This window comes from Paramormyrops kingsleyae, chromosome 16 (genome assembly GCF_048594095.1).
Source record: "Paramormyrops kingsleyae isolate MSU_618 chromosome 16, PKINGS_0.4, whole genome shotgun sequence".
In the NCBI taxonomy this organism is placed as follows: Eukaryota; Metazoa; Chordata; class Actinopteri; order Osteoglossiformes; family Mormyridae; genus Paramormyrops; species Paramormyrops kingsleyae.
In genome coordinates this window covers 4,833,799-4,858,308 of record NC_132812.1, presented here as the reverse complement: position 1 = coordinate 4,858,308, position 24,510 = coordinate 4,833,799, and the positions used below count along the sequence as shown (strand labels likewise).

Sequence of the window (24,510 nt, the reverse complement as noted above, 5' to 3'; positions counted from 1 at the left end):
GCCAATTGCCAAAAGTCATTTATTGAATCAGTCACTTGTTTGGCAAAACTTTAAACCATGCTCACCTATAGTTAGAGAAAGTATATGCAGATCTCATATAGTATATATAGTCACCCTTTTTGCAAAACTCAAAACACATTCTCATTCATCAAAACACATTTTGCGCTATGGTGAACTTTGATCCCAAAATAGAAAACACAGGCCGCAGAAGTATATGCACAGCCAGCACACAGTAGTCATTTAAACACAATGATGCAAAACTGTTCACACATGTTTCTAAACATTTGAAGAAGCCAAAGAGTGACTATAGAACATAAAATGTGTGCCGGGTGAGAGTGCAAGTGCAACTGGTGAATATAGGAGCTGAATTTTGCCATCAAAGTACAAATGGGTCACACGTACTCAGACTCAGCCTGAGAAAGGGCAGCTGTTCTGTGGTCAGCAACGTACAGCTAGCTAGAGGATTCTTTCTGCAACAAGGGATAGAAACGCTAGACCCAGCCCTGACACATGGTGATGAGGCAAAATGAACATTTTACTATAATATGCCTCTCATTTGTTTGTGAATAGAACAGACACATTCCTTAGTGTGTTCTTTCGATCTGTCTGGCTAACACTCTGAAAGGCTGCTGATGGCTGCACAATCACAGGGGGGAGGGGTGGGGGCAGTCAGAATGATGTGTGAATCTCTCCTGCAGAAAAGAGCACAGACGTGTGTGACTCTAAGGCTGCGGCTGGGTTCTGGCAGGCTGGAGTCACAATTACGTGTGAATGTGTCATTAACTTCTTTGCTTGGCCACAATGAAAAGAGATATGTTTGCAGGGGTCAAGGTGAGATTGTTTTCTTAACAAGCATGGTGGTGGTAGTATATCATGCTGTTTTGCTGAGAGTACTGTAAATCAGTATATTGCACAAAGAGGATGGAATGTTAAAGCAACACTAGATATAGATAGACTGGGAATTAGACTGGCAGACACAGAAAGAGGAACATAAAAGAAACATAGAATATAAGTATTTATATACTGTACTGTGACCCGATCTGGATCGAGTCTGAGGCCTCTCACCCGCCACTTTCAAAGTATAGTCTGACATGCCTTGACATTTTACAGTTTTTCTGAATTGCTAAAACACATTTCCTAAAATCTTCTCTCCTTTTCTCAAACCACTATAAGCACAAACCCTAAAATTCAAGCTAAACTCACAATACCATACACTCGTCTTGCAAAATCAATTTTCTGAAAACTTTATATCTTTGCTGAAAAGCAAACACATGCTTTCAGATCACGCATTAAGCCAGTTGGTTAGATAAACACTAATGTATTACAGTCATTATACATACACCATACAGCAAAAAACAATACAAGTCACACTTCAAAAAACACTACAAGTCAAAATTGTTGCTGGCATGTAAATTAGAAACCGCAAGACTATATAGTACAAAAAAGTATGGTCGTCTAACAAGAATATTTGCATACTGTACATTTATGACTGCACAAACATGATAACTAATACATATAACATTAATTGCTGTATTCAGTACTCCAAAAAGCATACTGTAAAGGACAAAGCCAAAAAAGTAAAGCACGTACAGTACAGATCGACCATATATGTTTTTTTTTTATTTTCCACTCTGTCCACCTTTATTCTCCACAATCTTATCAGGACTATAGGTATAAATAAATCAAATCCTGGTGTGCACTTTTCAAGATCGCTTTCAGGAGCTCGATCAGTTAACATATTTGGGATCTTGTGTAATAGTTTCAAATTTCCACTCACAAGCTTAATTAAAAAAAAAGAATTAAACAATTGTATTTGTGTTCAGAACAATTATAACAGCAGTAATTTTTTTAGACAAAATCTCTTAGCCCACATTTAACCCATATGGGGCTGCCCAGATCCTGCCCATATGGGGCCCATATCGTTCAGCCCCATATGGGTTTGCCCAGATCCTGCCCATATGGGCCCCACATGGGTAAAATGTGAGCTGGGCCAGCCCAGATGGCCCCTGTCTTTCCCATATGGGCCCCATATGGGAATGTTACCTGGGATATTTTTACTTTTGGAATACCAAATCTTACCTTTATAAAGAAAAAGAATTTTATTCGACAAGAACATATACGAAGTTGAGCATATCACTGATAAAAAGCAACCACAGGCAATCGGAGCACAGTGAGTGTAGATAGAAAATCAATATTAAAAACTCCAGCACCCAAGGGAGGGCAGAATGTTTTTGGTGCAGCAGACCCACATGAAGGGGGCAAAAGAAAACGTATTGTGGCGAGTGGTCAAGTCATTATTAATAAAGAAGATGACAGCTGTTTTAAAATGAAATACTCGAAAAGCCACTATCAGCTTAATACTAGCAGCGGCGCAGAAATAGGTGAACAACCCACAGCTGCAAAAAGCAAAGACGCAAGCCTAAGGCCCCCAAACAGGACCCCCTCTGCCCCGTAGCTACGCCTATACTGAAAAATTATTTGATTTTTTTGGACAAGTAAATGTAGCAAAAATATATATATATTTATAAAGAAAATGTATGTTTTAGTATAAACTTAATATTTTAATACTGCATTTAACCTTGTACTTAATTAACGTGTACTTTTTTTTGGTTAGGGGGAATAAAGTAAACTTACATTTTTTTATTACATTTACGATGATTTTTCAAGTGGGGCAGGTCCGTACAAAGCGTTGTGGATTTAATTAAGTCACCGATAAATTTCCCTAGGAAAGCTGTTGATCTGCAGGAAAGATGCACAGAAGAACACTGAAGAGCTCATTGTTTGTCCAGAAAGTTTTACGGTCCTCGTTGCATTTGGTAAGTTTTTATGTTTTAATGCCCTTTTCCTTTAAAGTATAAATGATATATCTTTACATCAATGAACTGAATCTCGGTGGGGAATAACAGAATTTATAAACCCACACCATAGCAAATCTAACGTTATGGTGAAGATATATAAAATGGCTGCTGGATTGATTTATTTTAATAGCGACCCATTAAAACCTGAGGAATCCTTGAGCAACCTGACTTGGCAGATGTCTTCCCTTTGGCAGCTTATACTGCAACAGAAGGGCAAATACCTCCTTTAAAACACCACAATTATATGTCAGACTCAGTAATGATCCTGTAACGTACCTGTTATTTGCATGTAGATAATGTATCATTTCTTAATGTAGTTTCTTGTACATAATATGCATTTTCTTGCTTTGGATAAATAAATCTTCAATACAATGCACAGCTCAGGGATGGTATGGACTTGAAAATATTTGCACCCTGAGAGCTGACTCTGTGATCTTAGCATTGATAACATATAGTATGTTCAGTTCCTGAATGCTGCTCCTGCACTGACTGGTCAAATCCAGTTGCCTGATGCCACTTACTCACTAAGCTTTAAGCTTGGCCTGCAATTTTCTTAGAGACATGGGAAATTGAGTTTTGACTTGTCAATGTGCCCACTTGAATGTAATATAACCCAAAAGATGGGATTTTAAATAAATGCAGGTTGACAACACTCAAATTGATAATACAGAAGCGTAAAAAAAGAACATTTAAATGTATAAAAGTGGATATATACCCTTGGCAAACAAGAATGATATTGCACATACGTTTTGCCTAAATTAAATGTAAACATAAATAGTTGACCTGACTGAATTAGCATCATGATCTAATGCTAAATACAGAACTGTGCCATTAATGTGCAGTTATTTCCCTCTTAATAGCTGGTACACAAAGTTGCCAAAATGTCTGCACCAGTCCATCTTCATGTAATTACACAAGAGCATGACATTCGCAAAATGACTCTACAAAATGGCATCCCAGGTAACACGGATGACTGGATATCAATATTCAGGCTAAGTTCAACTGCAGACCTAAAGGACAAAGATACGGTGAAAATAATTTACACTGAGCCTGAATTAGTACTTTGAAGATTCTGAAATGTGTTCAATCCCACATTCATTAGATCTGTCTGGTACAGAAGAAGATACTTGCTCATCTGGTTCAAGGGACATGCTTTTGTCTTCACCTTCCGTCTTGAACCCTGGCCTGGGTTTTTTTGACATACCATCTTTTTCTTATGATGTGGAAGTCGTTCTGAAAGCAGGACATAGTGCTTATCTTGCAGATGCCGCGCTTCTAAGAAACCCCAGAGCACGAGCACATATACTAGACAGATTAGCAGATGACATATTCAACTACACAGCTAATCCAAGCAGCAGCCAGGTAATGGTAGCACTGGAGGCTTTAATTGAAAAGTACTCCTGTCTACAAGACACTAGATGGCTGCAGAGTATAAAATAAAAAATGGGCAATTACCCAAATTCAGTAAGCAGGTGAATCTGCTGCCTGAGATGGAAGTCAACACTTTGAAAAGAGAGCAGGAAGTTGTCAGTTTGTGCCCTCAAGTTGAAGATTTTAGCGAGAGGTGGCCTGCTCTGTTCAGTGAACTGCAGTAAGATTTTATTTTTACCAGCTATGGAACTGTCTGCTTTATTACAGGTTTATACATTTCTTTAGCCAGTTCAGGAGAATCACAACAATCCCCATGGAGGAGACTTTCATGGGGAAGCTGGACTGGTATATGCTGAACCTTGCCTGAGTCACGAGAGTCAAAGGCAGGCTAGCAGGGTCAAAGTTACAACTTCTGTTGGAGACCTTGAATCACGTATATAAAAACAAAGCATGCATATGTATCTGTAATATTCTCTATCAGATAAATGTCATTATAGAGCCAAAATGTTGACAAAAGACAAGATGCAGCCATCCATGTTCACGTCATATGCAACCCGGTTGCTGAAAAAGTTGGGATGCTGTGAAAAACAGAATGCAATGATTTACAAATCATAAAAAAACATATTTATTTGAAAATAGAACAAAACCAACATATCAAATGTTGAAACTGAGAAATTTTATTGTTTTATAATAAATATATGCTCAATTTGAATTTCATGCCAGCAACATGTTTCAAAAAAGTTGGGACAGAGGCATGTTTACCACTGTGTGGCATCACCTCCTCTTTTAACAACACTCTGTAAATGTTTGGAAACTAAGGGGACCAGTTGCTGGGGTTTTGAAAATGACATATAGTCCCATTCTTGCTTGATATAGGACTTCAACTGCTCAACATTTTAGGGTCTCCTTTGTCGTATTTTTTGTTTCATGATGTGCCAAATGTTTTCAGTGGGTGACAGGTCTAGACTGCAGGCAGGCCAGTCTACGACCCTGACACTTCTACTACGGAGCCATGCTGTAATACACACAGAATGTGGTTTGGCATTGTCTTGCTGAAATATACTCGGCCTTCTCTGAAAAAGATATCTGGATGGCAGCATATGTTGCTTCAAAACCTTTATATATCATTCAGCATTAATGGTGCCTTCCCAGGTTATTGCACCACCATACCATCACAGACGCTGGCTTTTGAACTGTCGGTTGGTAACAAGCTGGATGGTCACTCTCCTCTTTAATCTGGAGAATGTGGCGTCCATAATTTCCAAAAAGAATTAGAAATTTTGATTCATCAGACCACAGTACAGTTTCCCATTTTACCTCAGTCCATCATGAACTTGGGCCCAGAGAAGCCGGCGGTGTTTCTGGATCATATTCAGACATGGCTTCTTTTTTGCATGGTAGAGTTTCATCCTGCTCTGTGAATACAACAACAAACTGTTTTTGGAAGTGTTCCTGAGCCCATGTAATGATTTCAACTGTAGAATTGTGTGTTTTTAATGCAGTGTGAACTGAGCGCCCGAAGATCACAGATATCCAGTATCCTTGTCCCTTGCATACAGAGATTTCTCTAGATTCTCTGAATCGTTTAATGATATTATGTACCGTAGGTGATGAAATTCCCAAAAACTTTGCCATATTACTTTCAGGAACATTATTCTGAAACTGTTGCTTTATTTACCCACGTAGTCTTTCACAGAGTGATGAACCTCTCCCCATCTTCATTGGGAGGTTCTTCTGCAGGGTTACACCAAAAACCTCCAGACAGTAGAATTTCTTAGGAGCAGGTTGAGTAGCTTAAACTAAGAGAACCCAAGTAACTTTCTGTTTTGTCTATGTTTTTGGTATCACTAGGCAGTGCTCTTGAGAAGAATTAAATCCCACTTTTTTTGATGACTCAGTGTTTTATTTTTATTATTTTGTGTCACTAAAGCATCACTAAAGACTTATGAAGGGAGGTGCTAAGTCTTCATTAGGGGGGTCACATTATTAGTGTACATTTATTTGGGGGGAGGCTAAATCCCCTAACGACACTGTGACTGAATATTAGACATGTCTGCATTGAAGTTAAGTGCATAAATTCAGTAGGAAAATTTATATTTCTGACTATCATATTTTAAATTTTATGAATTGCAGAATATTAAATTGGCTGTATTAAGAAACAGACTAGTAACAAGTAAGTAACAATCATGTTTTGGTTAATTATCACAATGCATTTAAACTACAATATTTTTTTAAATCAGAATCAAGACACTGAAATTTAATAATACTTCTGTGAATTTCTGTGAAAGTTTCCTGAACCAAATGTCCCCCACATTGTAATAAAAACCTGTTTTTTATGTTGTTGGGACCATTTTTCAGTCCCCATAAAGATCTGTGAATGCAAACAAAAAAGGAAAAATCCCAAAAGTCTCGTATTTATTTTGGTTACTCACGGTTAAGGTTAGGGCTGGGTAGGGGTTCAGGTCATGATGTCGTGATTAGAGTTTTCCCCATAGAAATGAATGCAGAGTCCCCACAAAGATATATACACACCTGTGTGTGTGTCTGTATGTGCATATAATGTAGCTTATATGTGTGTGACAGACAGAGAGTAAGAGAAGGAAATTAGTCCACATCTGACGTGTGGCAGGTATAAATGGCTCCTCCATCGGCGCAGCAGCATGCTGCACCTGTCCCTGCACTGACAGCCACGATAAAACTTGCTATGCTAGCTGGACACAACGGCTTTGACACATGCTAGCAATGCCTGTCAGAAGCTAAGAAAGCACTAATTAAAATGATGTGCCTTTACAATGCTTCATGCAAACAATTTAGACAGTATGACAAAAACTTTGATCATAAAAAAATCCTTTTTACCTTGGAAAAGTAGTTTTTGCAGAAGGAATGGTCATATGTGGCTGCCATATGTGGAGGAGGGGCTAACTGAGTGTGTGCAGTATGAATATCACCACTGTCGCTCATTCCTGCTTTCAGGACTAAGACATGTTGCAAGTGCCCCATGGTGCAGTGGTCGCCAATCTACCCTACATCATTCACACTTCTTGATGCGCAATCACCTTTAAAAAATGAAAGATATTACTTCAGTATACACAGAGCTTATATTATATTACTTATACTTATATTGTCTTAATGCAAATTGTTACCAAAATTTTTTAAGCAAATCCACCATTTTTTGGTGTAAAAATTCTGTCCATAAATGTTTTGAACAATCAGTGACAAAGGGCAGCACTGCCAAAGGCCAACACCCACCGGGAATGAGTCTGACTTACTGCTGACAATGTGAAGCAAACTCTCGCTCCATTTCCACAGGGACCTGATAGCCCGCAAGAGCGAACCTCATACCCCATAATCCTGAAGCACCCCCCAGAGGACATGTTCATATGCCTTTTCCAGGTCCACAAAACACATGTAGACTGGCTGGGAAAACTCCCATGAAGCCTCCAGTATCCCTGTGAGGGTGAAAGGCTGGTCCAGTATTCCACGAGCAGGACAGAATCTGCATTGTTCCTCCTGGGTCTGAGGTTCGACCAACAGGCGGACCCTCTTCTGTATAGACCTTCCATGGGAAGCTAAGGAACGTGAGGATAACTTTTAAAAAACTTAAAAAGGTAGGGTCGAGTAATAGTTAAAGCTTACCTCAGTTTGTAGTTGAATTCTGGAAAAAAGATGTCACTTACTGAAAATGGGTTCAAAGGAATTGTGGTTGTGAAGATGACTTAAGGGACACAGCAAATGAAGAAAATGGCAATCAACAAACAAACAAGCAAGCAATTAAATAAGAAGTAAAAAATAAAAATGACTGTAGTTTCACCTGATTTGTATGTATGATTAGACTCATAGCTTAGCCAAGTCTATAATATAAATGAAGAATCTTTTGAGATTTTTATCATTATCTGGTTGAAAGTTCTTGTGGAAGTTAATTAGCCTACTTTGCACCTAGGACATGATAAATGTCAACGCATGTATCAATAAAAAGGTGTGTACAATACGAAATGGTATTTTTAATATCTATTTTCTGTGTTTAAATGTTAAAGAAGACCGAATATAATTCAAGCCATTTGATATAAAAATGTGACTCATTTTAGAGAAATAAGTGAATGATATAGGGACAGAAAAATCACCGTGCTTGTAACATGAACGACCAATATAATTTTGAAAAATTATTATTCTTGTTGCTTTACTACCAGTACTGGGGCTCACTATCCTTGTTGCGCTTTTTAATCCAGTCTGGGTAAAACTGGAGACCTGATTAGTGTTTGCACTGTGTGGCAGCCGTAGACATCTCTTCAGCCATTCACGTCGCTTTTTGAGTCTGTTATATTGGTCATACGGTAACAAGGCGCTCCATCCGCTAACTCTGTTGTACAGCAGCTCCGCGTTTTGTCGCTGTAGATATTCGATCCTCATTTATCTTTTTCATAGCTAAAGAAACGCGATCTTTGCGATCAATCCAGAACAACATTTTGAATGGTAAGGAGTTGAGGCATAAAGTATTTTACTCGTTGAGGGATGAAGTATTTTAATAGTCCTATAAATTACGACATCTGATTAATTTAAAATTTACAGCCTATAAAAACTGATTTTATTTCTAACAGTGTTGACGATTAAAGAAGCGGAGCTGGGTCTACGACCGTATATTTTAGACGAATATCAATCTCATTCTGAATGCTGTTTTATTTTAATATTACAGAAACGGAGCATGCATATTTTCTTCTCTTTTGCATTACGGAGCGCTTGTTCAAAATGAGTCGTTCGCAAAACTAGTTTTACACATAAATCCGCCTGTAATTACACAAAACGTTAACAATAGTCATCAATTTAGAAACCGAATAAATCTAACTGAGGCTGCAAAAATATAGCGCATTAAACATATAATAAGCACTTAAATGTGTAAAAGTACTTAATAGTCCGCCGTGCTCATACAGTAAATGCAGCGATTTGTCCTTTAAAAGTAGTTTTCTAAATGTTTCTTATGCTTCGTCATTCATCAGCAATTGTCTTTGATTTACTTTGTGGAAAAGGTTAAAAAGAGATGTCAGAAAAGTGGACAGGGTGATTGGGAGTTCAGTGGGTATTCGTCCTTTTCCTCTTAATATCTTTATCCAGGTCTAGAGGAAATTCGAGTCTGACTGGGAGGGCTGATTTCAGAAGATGGCTCTCCACGTGGAAGGACTTGTGGCTATAGTTATTTTTTATATAGTGATTCTTCTTGTCGGAATATGGGCCGCCTGGAAAAACAAAAAAGCCGGCGACATAGGAGGTGTCGATCGAAGTGAGACCATCATGGTCGGCGGAAGGGACATTGGATTGTTTGTTGGCGGTTTTACTATGACTGGTAAGTGTCACTGGTTTTGAAAGAGTATGACTGCATTGCCACAGGCATCAGATCTCTTTCATCTAAGTATACACGAGTATATCGGTTTTACATTTTTAAGCATAACGCAGCTTGAAAAAAACCTTTACTCGCATGTATTTTTGAAACCCTAGAATTATAAATTTATTTTAAAGCAGGTGCCGAAATGTTGCGAATTGTATTTAAAAAAAAAACCTCGAAGAAACCCTACAAATATGATTTAAAAATAATAATTCGTGTGAACCGTAAAGCAAGAAACCCGCTCTTATCTCTCTGTTGAAGTTAATGGGAATTACACTAGAAAAGGCTCTGGAAGTACGTTGCTGTGCAGTTTTGTGCTGTGTGGATTTTCGTAGATCTTTTTTAGATTCTAGACACATTATTCTAATGTGTGTCTCATTATAAATACAGATTATCTGTTTCTTAGCCTTTTCAAATATATCAACATATGAATGTATAAAAGTCAATCATAATGTTAACCTGACTTTATGGCCTTATTTGTATTATTTGTGGCGTATTTGTCAGCAACCTGGGTAGGAGGAGGTTACATCAACGGCACTGCCGAAAATGTTTACTTGCCAGATTCGGGTCTGGCGTGGGCGCAGGCGCCGTTCGGCTATGCTCTTAGTTTGGTGGTGGGTAAGGATGCACATTTTGTTTGCCATACTGAAGTTAGAAATTCCTGTGCAATGTTAACGTGCTTATAACTCACAGAAGAACATTGTAATATATGTGCAGTTAGGAGATGTCAGTAAGATTCATTATTCTGGACTTTAAAAAGTTTGACAAGAAGACTAAATTAAATCCTATTAACTTATATTTACTCAGAATCCCACGTATTGTGGGCAGTCACCAAGGTAGCTGAGCAGGTTCCTCGGACATGCATTGGAGGTTGATTGTCTATTGCTCCGTTTACCAAATGCATGATTTGCCGTCCTCAGGTGGCATGTTCTTTGCCAAACCCATGCGCTCCAAAGGCTACATCACAATGCTGGACCCCTTCCAGCAGCTTTACGGTAAAAGGATGGGAGGTCTCCTCTTCATCCCAGCACTGATGGGCGAGATCTTCTGGTCAGCAGCCATCTTATCGGCTTTAGGTGCGAGCAGGGCTGTGATTGTCATTTCTGGGACCCCAAACAATAACTTATTTTTCAGTGCCCTCTGCCCCCCCAGACAATATTGAATGGCCTCCTCTCATTTGTTATGGCCAAGGGGGGTGGGGCAAACCTCAGGGGCCCAATGAAAATGTGTGGTTTGAGTTGTTTTAAACACCGCTGGGTGCGAGAACCAGAATCTGCTCATTTTCTGATCTCATTTACAGATTATTAAGCCAGGAGACCAGCTATCATATAGTTTATACATACAAACAAATGCTCATTAAAAATGTGTATTAGTTCAGGTTTTATTTATTATTGTTCTACTACGTTGTATAATGTTAAGGAGCTGACAAAGGAAATGAGTCTGATGCCATTAACTGCATCTAACAGCTCATTTCTTGGGCAGGTGCAACCCTCAGTGTGATTGTGGACATAAACATCAACATGTCTGTGGTCATCTCTGCCCTCATCGCCATCTTCTACACGCTGGTTGGTGGCCTGTACTCTGTGGCATATACAGATGTAGTCCAGCTGTTCTGCATCTTTATAGGGCTGGTAAGTCCAGCAAGACCCGAATGTCTGATTTTTTTAAAGCACTGTGGTTAAGTTGAATCAGAAGGAGCTAAAATGACACCAGAATTTATTAGATATTTAAGCCCATGAATAATTATGAAGCAAATATGAGTTATCTCTTCTCTTTAACACTTATTTTTAGTGGATCAGTGTGCCATTTGCATTGTCCCACCCCGCTGTGTCAGACATTGGAGTTACTGCTGTGAATAAAGTCTATCAGAGACCCTGGCTGGGCAAAATAGAGGCATCAGATATTTGGATGTGGATTGACAACTTCTGCCTTTTGGTAAGCTGTCACCCAATACTCTATGTAGTTTCTTAGAGAGCAGCGAGAACCATTCACATTATGAAAATCACATACATATCTGTTTATTCACTACATGATAGCGATGAGAAGTCGACATTCAGAGCAATCTCACGTCACCAGTTCATCTAACTACATATTTGTGGACTCCGACAGGAATGTGAAGTACTTTTAGGTACTTGAGCACCTTGCGAACACTGGGATACTATGCAAACTGTACATACACAGAGCCGGAGGCAGGTTCAGGCCCTTCCAGAAGAATTACAATACCATTCAGCTCATAAGACAGTGATTTGTCCCTGTGAACGCTCTGCTTTGTTTTACATGCCTCATGCACTGTACACGGTCAGACTGACTAGGGAGCTGCGTCATTCCTGGCCTGGCGCTGCATCTGCATGTCTGCATCTCCTCTTCTGGGCCTTTTTGTTTCCAGGTGTTGGGGGGCATTCCCTGGCAGGTGTACTTCCAGCGCGTTCTTTCTGCCTCTTCAGCCACATACGCCCAGGTGCTCTCCTTCCTAGCGGCGTTCGGCTGCCTGGTCATGGCCGTGCCTTCGGTCCTGATAGGAGCCATAGGGGCCTCTACGGGTAATCTCACGCGCACCCTCACCCATGCTACAGTATATGCATCAGCTGCGTTTTCTTTGATAAGACTCCAATTAAAACTGTATCCATCCCCACCCCCCCCACCACCACCACCACCAATTTTGATGCACTAATGAGATCAATAATGCATTTTGACAGGCCTGGGATTTTGTTATTTTAAGGACAGAGCCACTTGACCTTTGTTGGGTCATGTTTTTAAGGGCACTAAGTCCACATGCAAGGGCATCAAGCCCATCAAATTTAAAAATATATAATGTATATTTATATTTAATATCATTTGACAGAATGGCTAGACACATTAGTACCTTTTTAATAGACGATGTGATACCTAAAGAACAAGAAAACCACAATTTTCATTCAAGCAGTTTATTACTTAATTTATATTATTGTGACCTGACTTGTGCAAATACAACATAAAACAGACTGCAGACACAGACTACATCATCAGGTCAAATCAATAAGTACAGTGGTACCTCGGTTCTCAAACTTAATCCGTTCCGGACTCCGGATCGAATCCTAAAAAGTTCAAGTTCTGATCAAATTTTTCCCATAAGAAATAATGAAAAACCAAAAACCAGCCCCCCAAAATTACACCTAAATATGTTTTTTTTTTTTTAAGCATTTAAACAGAAAAAGAACAGGATAGAACAAGAAGAGCATTTTTTTCTTAATGGCTTCCAAAACGATAAAGATCTTATCCCAACATTACCCCTGTCCTGCCCCGATCGTGCGCTCCTTCCGTGTGCCACGCCCCCTCGTTAACCTCGTGTGGGATCCCCATGTGATCAGCTGTTTCTAGTTGTTGTCATTAGTCCTCTGTATTAAGTCCGCATTTCAGTTTGTTTCCCCAGTCCGGTCATTGGGTGCGTTCGACTTGCTTACAGCGCTGCCTTAAAGCAACGCATTCTGATCCTGACGCAATGCATTACGGTTAGATGCATTGCGACCTCTCACTCGGCTGCACAAACTGGAACCGCCTCCGTGACGACACACCTTTGCCTTTATTGGCTGAAGAGTTTAGTTACACGCATGACGTTTGTATCCCGAATATCACGTAAAGCAGTGAGAACTGGTTTTCAGTTAATTTACTTGGTAAAAGTTTAAATAAATGACATAAATGCTTTAATAGTACACGTAAGTTAGTGGTTTATTTATTGTTAGTTACTGTAATGTTACTCCGTCGATCAGTTGATGGAGTTAAACAACTTCACCAACACCACTCCATTATGTATATCAGTTATCAAGCAACTTGGACTTCTTCGTCAGCCCCGCTATATTCACAGAAGTTCACAGGAGTGGGATGGAAAACGTGGAGCGGATTTAAAACAACTTCGACCAATACGGAGACTCACTACCTCTGTTACTATTAAAGCTGAGTTGTTTAACACTCAGTCTCTCACTATCAAATCTTTTCTTATACAAGATCATATCATGGACAAGTGTCTGGATTTGAAGTGCCTTACTGAAACCTGGCACAAACCAGATGTTTTTTCTGTGTTAAATGAGTCTTGTCCTCCGGGCTATTCTTACCTCTAGAAAGCCCACTGCAGGGGTCGTGGTGGTGGTCTGGCTGTCATCTATCATAATGACCTTGATCTATCCCCTTTGCCTCTGCCTGAGCTGTCATCCTTCGAATGCCTGGCATTTAAATGTAAATCCAATCCTTCAATGACAATACTTCTCATTTATTGTCCACCTAAACCAAATCCATCTTTCATCACTGAAATGTCTGATCTTCTTTCAACTTTTAGTACAACCTCTGCCAAAACTCTAATACTTGGGGATCTGAATATTCATGTTGATTCACCTTCCTGTTGTCTTGCTGCTGACTTTCTTCAATTATTGGACTGCTTTAATGTCAGCCAACTTGTTGATGTCCCCACGCATACTAGGGGGCACACGCTCGATTTGGTCATTACCAACTCTGCCCTTGTCAGCAATTTATTAATATATGATTTGGGTGTGTCTGACCATAAGGTTGTCCCCAAGGAGCTGCTATTTCCTTCCCCTCTCATCAAGGCCAAAGGCGAAATCTGCTTTAGAAATTTGAAAAATATCAACCCAGTATCTATGACAGTTGACTTACAGAGTCTTCTACATGTAAACTTCTCATCAGTCGATACCGCAGTGGACTTTTATAATGAAACCCTGAGCAGTATATTGGATCTCCATGCCCTGGTCAAATCCAAAGCAGTTACAATCAATCAATCAACCCTCAACTTGCTCTTTGTAGAGCATGCTGTCTGTGAAGAACAGCCTCCTGTAGCGGCGCCCAGGGAGCTGGGGGTTAAGGGCCTTGCTCAAGGACCCACAAACATGCTGAGGCTGGGTTTGAACTGCCAACCTTGTGATTACAGGCACACAGGCTTAGCCCACTGAGCCACACGCTGCCTCTGTTACCTTCTCTCGCTCAGCACCCTGGTTTACAAATGAGCTACGAAAAATGAAGGCAGCTGGGCGTGCCCTTAGGGTCTCACTGTCCACAAGCTGGCCTATCGGGAACATCAAAAGGCATGCTCAAAGTTCCTTAGAGATGCACGGTCTAAGTTTTATTTAAATGTCATTAAAAACAGCCATGGAAATTCTAAGCAGCTGTTCTCCACTGTAAATCAACTTCTACAACCAGAAACTCCTATACTTGTTGAAAATACAGAAGAGCACTGTAATGATTTTATGACCTTCTTCAAAGCAAAAATCAACTCAATTCGCTCTGCCTTTCCAGGTCCCCCAGATCTATCTGTTCTGACCATCAATCCACGGCCTGTGATTGCCCAGCCTCTCGACTGCTTCCTAGAAGTTTCACAACAAGAGGTTGAAAAAATTATTAGGAATATGAAGCCCTCCACCTGTGCTCTGGATCCCTTTCCTACAGCCTTGGTGAAAGCAAACATCTCTGCCATCACTCCTTTGATCACCACAATCATTAACCAATCCCTCCAGGCTGGCTACATTCCATCTGCTTTAAAAACCGCTATAATCCGACCACTTCTCAAAAAACCCATTCTTGATCCAGAAGTTTTTGCCAACTATAGGCCTGTCTCCAACCTTCCATTCCTCACTAAAGTACTGGAGAAAGTAGTTGCCATCTATATTCAGGATCACCTCAAATGCAACAACCACTTTGAAAAATTTCAGTCTGGTTTTCGCTCTGCCCATAGCACAGAAACAGCTTTGATTAGAGTCACAAATGACTTGCTGATGACGGCTGATGCTGGCTCACCTTCTCAACTCGATCTTCGTGATTTATCTGCTGTGTTCGACACGATTGACCATGATATACTCCTCAGTCGGTTACATCACACCATTGGTCTAACTGACACTGCCTGGTCTTGGTTTCAATCTTATCTTACTGACAGAACAGAGTACATTTCCCTTGGAAAAGCAAGGTCCCGGACACACACTGTGACCTGTGGAATCCCCCAGGGGTCAGTTCTCGGCCCCATCCTTTTCACTTTATACATGCTCCCTCTTTGCCAAATCATTAGTCGCTATGGAATTTCATTTCACTGTTATGCTGATGACACACAGCTTTACATGAAAACTGATAAATACTCCTCTGCAGCATCATGTTCACCATCACCACCAATGCCATGGAAACTCAGCATCTGTCTTGAGTAGATCAGTGTGTGGATGAAACAAAATTTTCTCCAGTTAAACTGCTCTAAAACTGAAGCGATCTTGGTTGGTACCCCGCATCACCTTCAGTCAGCCTCCATACCGAGCATTACAGTCTCCCGTCATGACATTTCCCTTGCCTCGTCAGTCATCAACCTTGGTGTTAGACTTGATCCTAAACTCACTTTTGAAGCTCATGTTAAACATCTCTGCAAGACTTCATTCCACCACCTCAGAAATATTGCAAAACTCCGTCCTACTCTCACCTTGCCAGATGCTGAAAAACTGGTTCATGCCTTTATCTCCTCCAGACTTGACTACTGCAATGCACTTCTCATTGGAATGCCCAACAAACATCTTCAAAGACTCCAATACATACAAAACAGTGCAGCAAGGATTCTGATGAGAGTTCGAAAATATGAACACATTACACCCATTCTTCAGTCACTGCACTGGCTTCCCTTTTCTGCAAGGATTGAATACAAGGTTTCCCTTATCACTCACCAATGCATCCATGGAAATGCCCCTCTTTACCTAAAAGAACTACTTACCCCCCTAACCTCAACACGGTCTCGACGATCTACAAATGCAAATCGTCTCCTACTCCCCAGGACCAAACTCAGCACAATGGGTGATCGGGCCTTCTGTTCTGCCGCCCCGCGTCTATGGAACACCCTCCCAGACCATGTGAGGGCACCACAGACTATTGAAAATTTCAAAAAAGGACTTAAGACATTTCTTTTTAATAGAAATTATGGATTTAAATTAATTTTGCAGGAAGATTTCTTAATTATTGATCTACTTGCTTGTTTTAATTGTTGTTTTAATATGTGTTTTTTTTCCACTTCTTTTAGGATGACATTTTGTGGCACTTTGAGATTTATTTTAAATGTAAAGTGCCTTACAAATAAAATCTATTATTATTATTTATTAATACTCACTGAAATGTCCAGAAATAGAGGCATTCAAGTTATTCTTTCCTGGGCTCTGTGATAAATCAATAAATGCCTTTTCAACATCTTTGTTCCCATAATTCCACTGTCACTGTCCTATCTGTCACACTACGGTACGAAGGCGAGCAGGGAAGCAGGGAAACGGAGCCGTAACTCAGGACAAACGGGGTTTATTTGGAGACAGGCGGGTGAACGAAGGTAGATCAGCACACGTAACATCACATCACAATGACAAATCTGGGGAAAACTGACTGAGACTAGGACTAAATACATGAGACTAGGCAAACGTAACAGGCAACAGGTGAGAACAATCAAGGTTCGACAGGAGGTAATGAGGGGGCGTGGCACACACGAGGAGCGTTCGGAGCTGAACGTGACACTATCAAAGTGTTCATTAAAAATACTACTGACAAATAAAGACTAAATAATTACACATGTGTTCATAATATAAATACTGAGGTCTGAAAGAGATTAATGCTATCTGCATTCATGCGACCAATTTTCATGCATATCATCAGTGTATAATTACTTATCATGAAGTTGTTATATAATAGCCCATCTCTCAAAATACATTATCTAGTACTGCAGGTCTTAGAATATTGATGCAGAACTAAAAATTCAGCAGTTATCAAAAGAATTAGTCCTGTAAAAGAAGTTCTCAAAATGTTTCTTAATGTCTTGTCAATCATCAGCAGTCATCTTGTATGGTTAATAGATTTGTGTGAATGGCTCTTACTTGTTTGATACAGACTGGAACCGGACCTCATACGGGTCACTGTCACCAACAGAGAAGGAGGAGTCAGATATGATTTTGCCCATTGTGCTCCAATATTTGTGCCCACCCTACATCTCCTTCTTTGGCCTGGGGGCGGTGTCTGCAGCAGTGATGTCATCTGCTGATTCGTCCATCCTTTCGGCCAGTTCCATGTTTGCCCGGAACATCTATCAGCTCTCCTTTCGTCAGCTGGTAAGAGACTGTGTGATACTTTACAGGCGTGTCAATGGATCATGCCAAGGCCGTAGCCATGGAATCAACATGGCCGTAATTATAGTATATAATGGGGGGGGCATTCTGATCACATCTGAAAACAGGGGGTACGTGTCCAAAATATATAATAATTGTGGCCTTGGATGGTGGCTTGATGATGTATTTTGAGTTTGTGATTGACACGTGATATCTTCAACCTTTCGAACAATGATATACAGTAGTTAACTCTGAAGGAAAAAATACACTTGACTGAATAATTATCTTCCATTCATTTAATTTAATTGTGCAGATGTTTCAATCATTGATTGTCTATTACAGTGCTGAACAAAATAAATAATGGCATTAAATAGGAATTGCAGCAAGAACTTAAAACCACTAAATTGCATATTTATTAATTTTTAATAGGCAATCAGAATTTATGATTGAATTATTATTGGTATTTTATTACAGCAATGCATTTGTAAATATTATAAAGATTAGATTATGGTAAAATGTTGCATAATTATGTAATGTTATCAAAAATAAATTGTATATTTTGTGAACTAATTAAATATTTAATTATGGCTAAGGTTTAAAGAGCTGTTCAAAGATTTCAAAAAATAAATGTACTGTATATACATTGCGAAATTGTTTGAAGTTAAAAAGAATAGCATAGTTTTTCATACAGTCAACAATCTCTTGATGTACAGATGATTTCATGTAGGGGTTTTAGATTACAAATCAATCCTGCCTAAGTAAGAATAAAATCAACAAAACCCAGTCAATTTTATGTTGATATTTATTTAAGTTAAATGCAATATGGTCCCACATTACAATAAGACTACCCATATAAAGGGTTTATGAATGGTTTATAATCTGGTTATTAATTATGTTGTAACACTTTGTAAATTACTAATAGACAATTTTAAACAAGTTATAACACAGTTTTCTTTTTATTAATGAGTTACTACCATTTACAAGTCGCAAAAGGAGCCTTATTGTAAAGTGATACCTGCAACATTAAAAACCTTCCAAAGGACATGTTGTTAATCCTTTGCCAATGTTAAATTTGAATTTTATAAAAAGTACAAATTTGATAAAAGTTTAGATGTTTTTAAATGTCTTCGGTGAAGTACAGTATGGTGTTTTGGAAGGTTTGTATGTGTGTCCTTTATAATTGTTTTCTCACTGCTTAGTCTTTAATGCAATCACAAAAACACACACTTAGAATCATCCCTACTGACAACAGCAGAATCCAATTAGAGACTCATTAGCAGCCTGCACCTGTCTCACATGTCAAAGAACGTGGGAATATTCTGGCTTGTTAGTCATGCCACTCCTTTCCTGCTTTCTAAAGAGCACGCTTTCTGTGAAATTACTACCTAGTGTAATGAAATTTATTATTTCATAATTGTCAAATGTTCTAGACCTTTAGAGACAGATGTGCCACATTCATAAGCTACATGCTGTCGAAACAACAATGTATTTCCCAGACAGCTTCGTCATCCTCTCCCCCCGATCTAATCCCTGTTCTTCCCACAACCCTAACGTGTACAATCTTTAGTTCCCCTACACACTCTGCTCACTTCTCCAAATAATCTTTATTAAATGCCCAACTTTGTGTGACTTATCTTAGTGTAATCAGCTTCACCAGATCTGTGTCTCTTGCTGTCCTATCAAAGCAACAGTACATCAATTTTGGTGCGATCTGTCTCAAAATTTGTTAATTTCCAGATCTTCCTCCATACAATGTGTCTGCAAAGTTTGAAAAGTTCAGTGAAAACATGTTTTGAGTTGTCATATATAAATGTCTGCGGCGGTGACAGACCAGTCCCCGAACCACATGCATTCCCATCAAATACAATAAACACCATTCATTTAGAGGGAGAAGGGAAGCTGTGAGCGTATCAGCTTGTGTCGAATGACTCACTGTAGATGTGGTGCTGTCTGATGAGTATAACATGTAACGGTCCACCAGTAGAATTCATGAGGGTTGTTTTATAATTCTGCCATATATAATTTTTTTTAGCAGAACCCTAAATCCAAAGCAACATACAATTGAGAAAGGATGGTCAGACAGTCCCTGGAGTAGCTTGGGTACATGGTCTTGTCCAATAGTGCAATCATTCCTCTGACCACGGGATCTGAGGTAGCACCAGCAGAGACACATACTGCCCCGCATAGCCCAGAACAGAAAAGTTAATCATGGTTATATATAAGAACAGAGAGTTTTCAAATGCAATTCTGTAAACCTTGTTATGTGAAAAACTGAATGTTTGGTTTGTTTCCAGTGAATGTTTGTTTCTGGATGATTAAATGAGTTAAATATGCAACTACTGTAGCAGCCAGGTTTGAGATTTAATAATTGTTTGTTTAACATCAGACAGATGAAACATGGAATTAAAAAAATACAAATGTGTAGTAAAATAAGCAAAAGCTTATTTCAGCTTTTTTGTTTTCATTAAAATTTTATTTTAATCACATTAATCAATTAACGATGACTTTGCATTGTTTTTCTTTTTTTTTGCATTTCTGTTTGCGCAAAAGTGGTTCCCAAACGAAAGTAGTACATTTCAGGTACAGATACAGTATTAATTACTCTAATATGAACGTATCCAGCATTTTCCATGCGGATGCAGCAACACCCACTTCTTCAGTACACAGTATGAAATAGTTGTGGTACAGTATGTCTGTCAGAATAATCCTTAAAATTGCCATGGGAATTCATTAAGTCATCACTGTTTACAGATCTTGTGTTTGTGGTCCCATCGCAGGCCTCAGACCGTGAAATCATCTGGGTCATGCGGATTACAATCTTCGTGTTTGGGGCCCTGGCCACGTCTCTGGCACTGCTGACGGGCACTGTCTATGGCCTGTGGTACCTGAGCTCCGACCTGGTCTACGTCATCATCTTCCCCCAGCTAATCTGTGTGCTTTTCATCAAGGCCACAAACACTTATGGATCGGTAGCCGGCTACATCTTTGGCCTGCTCCTCCGCATCGGCGGTGGGGAGCCATACCTCAGAGTTCCCCCTTTCATCTACTATCCTGGATGGACCCAGATGAAAAAGGTGAATCACCTGACACATGAAGCTGAGTATTACATCAGGCAGAGGTTCCCCTTCAAGACTGTTTCCATGCTTGCATCCTTCCTGGGAAACATTGCCTTTTCATATTTGGCAAAGTATCTGTTTGAAAGTGGGAAGCTTCTACCAAAATATGACTTCCTGGATGGTGTTGTCTCAAAGCACAGCAAGGAGATCATGGACAAAACCACATTAATGAACAGCGACAATATCACCCTGGCAGAGATGTTCCCAGTGAAATCACAACTCAGTACTACTCTGGCTGGAACATTTATTACTAAAGAGGAATTAGACGATAAGGAAACAAGCCCCGATTCTTCTAACAATCAAATTAACTAGAGGTTTCTCAGGGTTTGGACAGAACATTTTTCGACAATGACACAGTACAGATCTTTGATGTTAGGTAAGTTAAACAAGTAAGTGTGATAACTATATGTATTATATTTGTGTGGGTAATTGTTTTTAAATTCTTTTAAGTGCTGCTATTTTTTGTAAACTAGGAAATAGATTTGCGTTTCAAGAACAATTTAAGAAACTTACTGCAACTGTATGGATTGTACTTTAATGAAAAAGTTTCAAGTCCTAAACTGTAGACAATAAGGTTTGCCATAAAATTGCGGGATGAACGAATCAGGCAGTGCCAGACAATTTGATGTGGTAGAGACATGCAAGGTACAAATCATTGTAGTGGTATGGATCAGATAGTTACACCTTGGAGCCATACTTCCTTCACAAACGAACAGAATGACTTCCTACTAGATGGCTGTGCAGACTGGCCGAGTTATATCACGGGGTCTCTTTCATGTGTAATGCGGACATGGCAGGTGAGGAGGTGTGGTATGGATCACGTAGTGACACACGTAATTACTGGCTATCAGAGTTTTATGTGAAGTTTGGAAGTATGACTAGGAGAACACAAAAGATCACAATCCCTGTGATTCGTATGTAAAGTAGATTGTGGACGTCTTCAAGATCTATCATGATATAAAAGTGTCGGCTGTGTCAGAATTCAGGGACTGCATCCTTCTAAGGCTGCAATCGAAGACCGAATGCGTCACAGCAGTGCAACAAGACTGTCCCATTTCGAAGGCTCTTTCAAAGGTGGTCTAGAAATGTGTCCTTCTTTTGCCGAGTTGCCAAGGGTCCACCCAATGGATCCTTCACAGCCTACCATATCCCAAGATTCATTATGCAGATGTGAATTGGGTGTGTCCCAGCTAGACGACAGTAGCAGCACTTTATGACTCAACGCTATGGGCAGGAACAGCTGGTGACGCAAATAGGAAATTATCCGTGGGCCAGACCATACCATTTAACAACACTTTCTGTTCGACCTCTGATGAACGCTGCATACAATGACTACACCTTCGTAGACTGCATCCTTCGAAAGATGCGGCCCCTGAATTAGGACACAGCCGTCAGATCGCCCACCCTTAGCATGAGGTTTAAAGTGCTTTGCTCTCTTTCATTTCACTACCGGTACACGAGACCTAATTTAACACCTGACCTACGAGTCACACTCCCTGTACACCACAGAATACTTGTGCACCATCTCCTCTGAGTGTGAGATATGTTGAGAGTAATTGTTTGAAATGAAGTCAGTTCTGTTTACTGTTTTCTGTGATAGTTATTCAGCCTCCTTATCAAATATACTGTCCAAATGAAAAATCACAAGAAAGGTATTCCTTTAGATTTATCTACAGTGATGTGTGATAATTGTAACATTAATGGTGTTTGTTTTTGGCGTTTTCATAGTGTGAAATGTGTGTGATAGTTGATTAATCAATTAATCTGCCTTGACACTATACAAAATGTCAGTGGTCTGTGTCAGCCTGCACTGCTACATTTAAATGTGAATATAATCATTTAAATTCTTAAACTGTATAGTTTAGTGGTCTGGCTAGGTCAGAAAATAGTCTGTATCACATGTGGCATTGCATATTTATGTGGCAGATAGTTTATGTACTGTAAATTAAATGCAAGTAGTGCTATATATCTCTATTTTTGTGCAGAAATAAGTGAAAAAATGTAAGTTGAATAAACAATTGCATATGTCAAAGAGATTTTGTGTTGCCTTGTGTGTGTAGTTTTGTTTTTAAAGTGTGTACATTTAAATTCCGTTTTTTGTGTTTTGAGAGCAGTGGGAGATTTGTGTAAATAAACCAAAATCAAAGTGTTATTGATTTTTTTTTATCATATTGATAAACAATGAGTTATTGATAAAATTATTTTAGAAGCTTTAAATGATTAAAGCTGGTAGATAAAACTGTGATTAGCATTGTGCTTTATAAAGTGTAACAAATAATCTGTGATATCTTTGTAGTAGCAACACGTCTCTGGGGGCTTGCATGCCGAATGCATAAATGCACAATTTAGCATTCATTTAGAGAGCTCCTCTGTTTTGGAGTGTGTTATTGAAAAACTTAATCTCATTTCCACAATCTTCATCTTTTAATTTGCGGTAATTCATTATATTTGGGTGACGTTACTCTAATTATAAACCCGAGAAGCATGTTTATGGAATGATATGCCAGTCATATGCATGGTCTTCTTCGGGCCTTGAAGATAAATATCTGCTTGAGCATTTTCTGAGAATTCCATTTCTGAGAAACACACCCATGCAGAAACTGAAGGAGTATTTTTATGATATGTGTAACCAAGTGTGAATGAAATGGCCAAGTCTGACATCTCCTACGTGATTATTAAAGCGAGTTATGATGGGCACTACCCTTTAAGTGTGCATGAAAAAATTCCACTGCTCACTTCAATGAAGGCAACAGAAGCCAAAATAAGTGCCCCAGTTTTTGCTATGATCACATCTCCAATTCAAGGATGTCCTTCAAGTCAGTAAATTGTCAGGCAAGGGTGCCAGTCTTATAGGGCATGCACACACACACATAAACGCACGCACTGGGCCATTTAGTTAATTCAGCTACATGTTGTAAGGCCCAGAGCAGAGGTAGTATAGTGCTTTCAAAGTATTATCAACTGAACTGTGTTAAATAAAATGGGCTTTGGCATATAGATAATACAGTGGTACCTCAGTTCTCAAACTCATTAGAACTTGAATTTCTTAAAAGTCGAACCAACCAGTTCGAAAAAAAATTACCTAGAACTCGATCTGAGTCTCAGAAGTCAAACCGTGAACGCCAACCTAAGATAACTTGTACGCGCGGGGAAATGAGTCACGCGGCATGTCTCTCAGCGGAAACTAAGGGTAATGCTTCCGTTTCAGCCTCACATTCGCTGTGATAGCATAGAATTTTTTTTTTTCAGTAAAACGACCCCTGTAGTTTGCTGCAAATATAGACAATAAGGTTTGCCATAAAATTGCGGGATGAACGAATCAGGCAGTGCCAGACAATTTGATGTGGTAGAGACATGCAAGGTACAAATCATTGAAGTGGTATGGATCAGATAGTTACACCTTGGAGCCATACTTCCTTCACAAACGAAGGAAGTATGGCTCAGTTTACACTAGCTGAATACATATATTTAGACAGTAAAAATACATTTAGACAATGATAGACAGTAACAGTAATTATTATTATATAATAAAATACCTTTAAAAATAAAGATTTCTTATTAATTATTTTAATATTAATAATAAACCATTAATACGTTTAATTATAATAAAACTGTCGTGCTGAACAGGGACAGAACGGAGACAATACGGAGGCGCAGACGTCAGGGTATCGGGGAATACGGGGTTTAATTACAGGTAAGGC

The 24,510-nt window shown here is 39.3% G+C and overlaps 1 protein-coding gene across 1 annotated transcript; it reads left to right on the top strand.

The window, feature by feature from the left end:
• Positions 1-8,601: 8,601 nt before the first annotated feature.
• LOC111852071 (high affinity choline transporter 1-like) lies at positions 8,602-22,841 on the top strand. Its single transcript, XM_023827585.2, has 9 exons — positions 8,602-8,699; positions 9,336-9,564; positions 10,108-10,221; positions 10,524-10,679; positions 11,086-11,234; positions 11,395-11,538; positions 11,990-12,143; positions 17,479-17,696; positions 20,471-22,841. Exons 2-9 carry the CDS (start codon positions 9,381-9,383, stop codon positions 21,119-21,121), a joined length of 1,770 nt encoding a protein of 589 aa, XP_023683353.2. The 5' UTR covers positions 8,602-8,699; positions 9,336-9,380; the 3' UTR covers positions 21,122-22,841.
• Positions 22,842-24,510: the final 1,669 nt, after the last annotated feature.

What these genes read in the sequence shown, in the direction of transcription:
- LOC111852071 (XM_023827585.2), top strand. Translation starts at nt 9,381, where the DNA reads ATGGCTCTCCACGTGGAAGGACTTGTGGCTATAGTTATTTTTTATATA. An exon ending in AGCCATCTTATCGGCTTTAG is followed by an intron (nt 10,680 to 11,085) that starts GTGCGAGCAGGG and finishes TTTCTTGGGCAG; the next exon opens with GTGCAACCCTCAGTGTGATT. An exon ending in TTGACAACTTCTGCCTTTTG is followed by an intron (nt 11,539 to 11,989) that starts GTAAGCTGTCAC and finishes TTTTGTTTCCAG; the next exon opens with GTGTTGGGGGGCATTCCCTG.